Source organism: Echiichthys vipera (assembly GCF_963691815.1).
Source record: "Echiichthys vipera genome assembly, chromosome: 8".
Taxonomy (NCBI): Eukaryota; Metazoa; Chordata; class Actinopteri; order Perciformes; family Trachinidae; genus Echiichthys; species Echiichthys vipera.
Window position 1 is genome coordinate 2,031,733 of NC_139833.1, and position 6,685 is coordinate 2,038,417.

General features: G+C 45.1%; 1 protein-coding gene across 1 annotated transcript in view; it reads right to left on the reverse strand.

Annotated features, from left to right (window-relative positions):
• Positions 1 to 307: 307 nt before the first annotated feature.
• Positions 308 to 6,685, reverse strand: part of hapln2 (hyaluronan and proteoglycan link protein 2) — a 6,661-nt gene continuing 283 nt past the window's right edge. The window contains exons 2-6 of the mRNA XM_083917590.1: positions 6,572 to 6,676; positions 4,650 to 5,006; positions 4,432 to 4,548; positions 4,170 to 4,352; positions 308 to 2,541 (exon numbers count right to left, since the gene is read on the reverse strand). Of these exons, the coding sequence (XP_083773716.1) occupies positions 2,264 to 2,541; positions 4,170 to 4,352; positions 4,432 to 4,548; positions 4,650 to 5,006; positions 6,572 to 6,653 (1,017 nt within the window). The 5' untranslated portion in view covers positions 6,654 to 6,676 and the 3' untranslated portion in view covers positions 308 to 2,263. The remainder of the gene's footprint in view (positions 2,542 to 4,169; positions 4,353 to 4,431; positions 4,549 to 4,649; positions 5,007 to 6,571; positions 6,677 to 6,685) is intronic.

The window sequence follows — 6,685 nt, forward strand, 5'->3', positions numbered from 1 at the left end:
TTACGTGTAAATGACTTCCTGCTTTGACTGAAAGTCCAACTTTGAAAAATGTCTTAATGTAGAAATCAGAAATGACAGCTTGTGGCTAAGCTCTACGGCGTGGCACAGCACACTTCTGTGTTTACTTTTTGCACACGGGTCAGAGTTCACCGTGACCTGGCTGGTGATCAGGCTGCTCACTATCGCCGCCCTCCTTGAGGCAGAGGTACTGCCTGCCTCAGGGCGATCACTTCCCCTGTGGATTTATGTCTCATCAATAAGATGTAAATATTACACACGTACGTAAAATACATCACTGAACACCATGGAGAAGAAGACGTATCCTTTTATTACAGTGTCCTCAACCATCATATTGGAAACAGCCTCACCTGCCTCCCCTGACTGCACGTCACTGGTGCACTCCCACTGTCTCTCCGTACCGTGCCCGAGCATGTTTCACAGCTAAAGTCCGGTTCCTTTGACCAGTGTGAGTGCGCCCTAACGCTCTGACAGAGAAACAACAGGGACACAAAACCAGCACGAAGCCGAACCACGTGAGGATCGGCGCGCACACGTGGCTTCACCTGTTTAAAGGTGGTTTCTCTGTGACTCGTGTCCCGATCAGAGAGTTAATGAGAGACGTATGCAGATGAATCTACACTGGCCTTTGACTGTGACGGACAGTACGACAGTGTCAGTGCAGGTGGTGTTAACTGCTGATCTCATAAAAACACATTCATTAATGTACAACCAGAAATAATAGCGTAAAATAGATCCAATGAGAAATGAATTGTGTTTTTTTTTTTTTAAATGTAGTCTTTTTACTGTTGTTACTGCGCTTGATTTAACTGTTTAAATAAATAACACATTCAAATGGTTGTAAAATTCAGTTTGTAACATATGTATCATGATCACATGACTCTTAATTCGCAGCACGGTGTCTGATTAGACTTGTTGTCCTTGACTTTGCAACGTTCTTTTCACTTTATGGCAAATTTACGCACTTTGTAATTATCGTCCATGACTTTTTCATTTAAAACTAAAACCTCCAACACTTGTTATCGTTGGGGTTCCAGGTACAGTTGCGTTCACCTGTGATTCACTCTCTAATTTACTTCTGGTTTAAAGTCTTTGCTAATTATTTGAGAGGTAAAGGAAACTTTTAGAACGACAGATGATGGAAGTGAACAAACACAAAGCTTGTTATTTAAGACTTTGGGTAAATCAATGCGCTGAAACGTGAACGTGTCTTTATTGGATAAATTACACGTGGCCGGCTGTTTTCATAAACGGACATTTCCGGTGTCTCCGTTTTCAGAGATAACATCATGCACACCTGCCCGTTTATAGAAAAGTGTTTGTTTACACTTTAAACGCCGTCAAGAGAACGCCAAACCTGTAGGTGTCAGTGCGCTCTGTGCAGCTGAATGTGGCTTCCGTCAAAAACACACTTGGCGCGTTTCTTGCTGCTTCTGAGATGCGCCGCGGTGAGCTCTGACTTGAATGGCCGCACGCAAACTTGCTAAACTTCACCTTCATTCATTACCCAAAGCAGAAATGTTACATGTTCAGTGCAGGATCGATGATTGTTTACGTGTAACATGCTTTATACTCTTTACTACCATAAACTAAACTGCATCTCAATGAGGTTTCGTATTTTACGTTTGTTTTTGATGCATCAGAAATACGTTTCTTTCAAACAGGAGACATGAAACCAAAACTTACGTTAACTCTGAGTGTTATGAGTTATGTAACAAACCCAAACATCTTTTTTAATGATGAGTATTTTCGTTCCACTTCATGTGCATGTGTTTAAAACTTTAACCGTATTTAAAATGTGCAAAACAAATCTCCCTTGAAACATTATAAGAATGCAGTTTAGTTGCTTGGGAACGTAGTTTCATAGGAGACAGGTTTGGCCCATTCTTCCATTATCTAAAGCGATTTCCAAAATAAAATACTGTTTCCATTTTATTTTTGAATTTTGGGGAACGTAGTTTTGTTCTTTCTTTATCTCAAATGGAAGAAATAAGCTCCATCCATGTCCAACCTCATCATCAGTCTCCTTTCTTACTGACAAACGCGTTAGATGTGAACTGTTTTAGAAATTAGACTAAATTATCCAACTAACTCGTTTTAAATAAACTACATTTCAAATAAAACCTCATAACTCTGTCAGTAATTGTCTGTAGCGTCAGATGTGGCGTTGCTTGCTCCGTTGATCCATCGGTGGATGATGAGACACTCTCAGATGGAGAAAGTGTATTTGTGCTTTGTCTTGGGGCTACCTATAACAATAGGCGCCGTACAGATGCGTCGTCTTGTTGGGGAATCCAAATGAGCGCACCCCTGCTTCGGGGATGCCCCCGCAGTGCTCCCTGGGGTTGCTGATGGGAAACCGCACGCTGCCATCTTTCAGCCATCCGCCGTCACACTGGTCGTAGTTTTGGAAACGCCAGGCGGAGTAAAGCTGGCCAACCAATGCCAGCTCTGCTCCCTGACGTTGACACGCGTTTCCCGCCTGCTCGAAGGAGAAAGACCCCGATATGTAGGAGATTGAACCTGAGACGGAGAGAGGGAGAGATTTATGGAAACACATCCAGAGAACTTACACACCAGTGGATCCTTATCATTAAAATGCACACATAGTTTTGTTAAAAATGGGAAAAGTCATTTGTTTTTAACTCGGTATTTTACCCCTAATGTACTCTTTCGTCATGTCCAGGCCCTCACCACAGCGACTTCCTGGTTGATCCAATCAGGAAGTGCCAGAAACTGTTTTGGCAAGTTCTCAGAGTGTCCACTAGGGGCAGGTTTCATAACAGAGCAGTTTCTCATTGACCCCCATGTTAAACAGGCTGTTTTCACAGCATCATTAAACCTGTCTGTGTGTTTAGCTCAGATCTCCATGACAACACTGAGGGGGAGGGGCTAGTTTTTATTTTATTGGAGGTTAAAGTTTATGAATAATTAGGGGCGTGGCCTCTTGAGTGACAGCTAGCCTCTGGCCCTCACTTCTCCTCGGAGGTATACACCAGCCAAATGGACGTATCTCCCCCCCCCCCCCCAACCGTCACATACATGTCCTTTTTTGGTCAGAGGAAATGAGGCGGAGTCAAAGTATGACAAGATGGCGACTCCCAAGATGAGGACGATTGGATAAAGTTGAGAGAACGGACCCTGACAGGTACGCTATGTCCATTTTTGATACAGTCTATGGCATGGGTGTCAAAGTGATCCAGTAAAGTGTTGCTGTGGCTGCAGGTTTTCATTCCAACCAAGCAAGAACACACCTGACTCGACTTACTCACTCACCTGAACTGTCTTCACACAGTTGACTTGTTGGACCAGGTGTGTTTTTGATTAGTTGGAATGAAAACCTGCAGCCACAGCGAACCTTTACTGGATCAGTTTGACACCCATGGTCTATGGTCGTGTCACAGTCTTGTGTTATTCTTGCCCCCATTCTGCTTCTCTGTCCCTCCTTTCAGACACTTGACCACAACACAAGAGGCGACCACTCGTTAAAAAACAACAATGGCAGCTCCTAAAGAGGTAAGTTTAGACGCTGCAATAGCATCAGTTTTATCAGTTTTTCATCATTGAGTGGATGAGGCAAACAAACACGGGACTACCACCCAGAAGACCGTGGTGTTGGTCCTGTGCGTCAATGTAGCCATGTTACAAACGCACTTATTTTAACTGTGTGTATCACAACAGTAAGTGGAGCGTCATGGGTTTGACGTGCAGGGCTACCCAGTGCATTGACAAGTAGGGTCCTGACAAAATGACAGGAAGTGACAGGTTGGGATGAGGACGGGTTGACCTGTACCTGTACCTGTTCCTGTTCCTGGACTTGTTATGCATCCAAACCTTACCAATAAATCCCTGAACTCTTCCTCTCTCCCTCGACTGTCTGCATTCGGTCGTTTCCCTTCTTCCTTGCACATCATGTCTCACAGACGAATTTGTTTGTTCTACAGTATCAACCTACTGTCAGTCCCACTCCCACACTGTAGCTAAAGGTCATCTTGTGGCTACAGGCCTGACATTTAGTATCACTACACTGAAACACTACAAACACTACTTATATATATTTGTTTTATTTCAGATCCAGACTCTGCCTGGGACTAAAAACCTGATTTGCTTCCAGCTTTCTGTCAGAGAATTGGACTGAACTCAAAGCTTACCAGATGTCTGGGAGGTGAAGCAGAAAGCGTCGAACCGATCGTGATTCTTGTCTTTTGGTCCGTAGCTGCGAATCCCGGGGAGCAGCTCTCCTCCGCAGGCAGGTCGGGGATGAATGATGGGGTAGTGAACGGTCCCATCGCGGAGCCAGCCAGCGTTACACCAGTCCAGACCCTCCGTCCATGCTGCAGGAGGAGACATGCTGGTTTAGGAGAGCTGACACACCTGCAGACAACATGGTAAATGTTGCACAGTGTGTGGTACCTATATACAGCTGGTCGAATGAGGCTAATGTGCCATCTTGCTCAGCACACGCCTCCACAGCCTCCTGGAAAGTGAATCTGTATCGACCACTTTTACTCTGATATGGGAACACCACTCCTGGAGATAGAAGTCGTTTGTTAGTGCTTATGTTTTTACACTTCAGTGTTGTTAAAATCCATGCCCCTCTGCAGGTGTAACACCCTTATTGCTTTAATTACCTTCAACCCTCAAAGTAATGACAACGCTCTCATCCTCGATGCCGTTGACAACCTCGCAGCGATACCTGCCGCCATCATCCAGCTCGAGGCGGCTGAGCTGCAGGGAGGCGTCCATGGTGTGAGCCTTCCGGAGGGAAGCCCGCGGACCAAGATGGCCGTACGGCTTGAAGGCGTGTGAGTTCGATATCATGATGATGTTCTCCTGTCCTACGTGCTCCGGCTCCAGCTTTGTCCATTTCACTTTGTAAAGGGCGGGTTTGGTTCTCAGGATACACGGCAAGGTGGCGTTTGCTCCCCTTCGGGCAACGACTTCAGCGTACACAGGTGGCTCGAGGAGGTACTTTAGCTTCCTGGGTACTGCAGGTTAAAGAGGATGCAGAATGTATCAACTGTGTAATTGTTTAACCCCATCTCCTAAATAATACCTTCCCATACAACAAAACTGTCTCATTAGTCACGTTTCCAGGGAAAAATACGAGTAATGGTCACTGTTTTAAACTTGTTTAGGATTAGGCAACAAAGCTACTGGGTTAGTTAAAGATTTGTTACCCAATTTAAGTTACGTGACATAGGTTATGTATTAGTACGTCATATAAACAAGTCGACGTTGACTGTGAGGAAGTGCTCCGGGCTTGGAACATCGATGTATAAACAGAACTGGATACAGTGTTGAATTACATTACTATAATAGCTGCTCATTGTCGCACAAAGACAAAAAATTCCACTTCCACTTACATTAGTCTATGACTAACTGCGCTTTCAAACTAGGGACCTGGAACTGTTCCTGGGCTCGATTGCCCTCAAAGTCCAGATCATTCGGTTAGTGTGAACACTGCGTCTCCGTCTCTGGTAACGGATCAGCGGGACTATTTGAAAAGGTGTTCTCAGGAACAGTTCAGGCATCCCTTTGGCACGAAACGAGCTAATCAGTGTTAGCCACGTCCGACTGTTAGCGACTCTCCTGGATTTCTCCGTTAATAGTCTATACACAAAAGAAACTGTCTCGATGACTTTGACAACTTTCCAAAGCAGGAAAGAGGATTGATGTAAAAACGTGACTTGATGACGTCCGTCCTGTCTGAATCGGCGAAAACGACCATGAAAGGATCGCTCCGGTCTACCAGTCTAAGTGAAATGCCCGCTTGAAGTTTGGGTAGATGAAAGTATTCAATCACAGCTCGACAACACCAGCAAAAGCGACGAGATTTACAGTCTTATTAGAGAATATCCGCATGCCTCTGGGTGGATCATTGGTGGATCGAGTGGGGAGTGGGGACAATCGTTCTCTGCATCAGTTCCTAATGTGAAAGTACCCTAAACATACCAGGGTGATCGGCTCTACTCCTGCACCATTGGGCTCGTGAAGCAGCGCTTCAGCTAACCGTAACGGGGATTAAATGGTTTGCAGATTTTCTTGTGTTGTTGGACTGAATGCATCGAACTCTGATATCAACACGAGTCATTTCCCGGGGGTTGGTGCCATCAAAAAAATGTATTCCCAGATCCACAGATTAAGACGTCTCTTTCGTTATGGAAATCAACGTAAAGAAATATATTTGGGCGAGAGGGCGTCACGAGATGGACCCTGTAGTTGTAATAACGCTGTTTGGTCAAGATTCAAATTGGCTTTGAAGCCTGACACCCTTCCTTGGGGGTTGGTTCAAACTCGGAAGTTTGGTCCATTCAAATGTTTAAAGTCTTGAAGAGTTGCATGATGTAATTTCCAGAGCACCTCTGAGCAAGGCCCAACCTCGAACACTGTATCCAATTACCTTTATGCATCCACGGTTCAAACCCCTGCCTACCTTTACACCTCCACAGACCTGACCGATCGCTGCATATGCGGACATGCTTATCGGATTGTCATGACACAACTTTGACACTGTAAAAACTGAACTCACTGATCACATGCATTGCTGTACCTGCTCCGTTGGACGTATATATAGCTGAAGACCAGGTGAAGCAGCCGGATGTTAACAGGAGAATCACAGCACAGTTCATCATGAAGGGAGTCGCTCGTTCAGCTCCTGCACTTC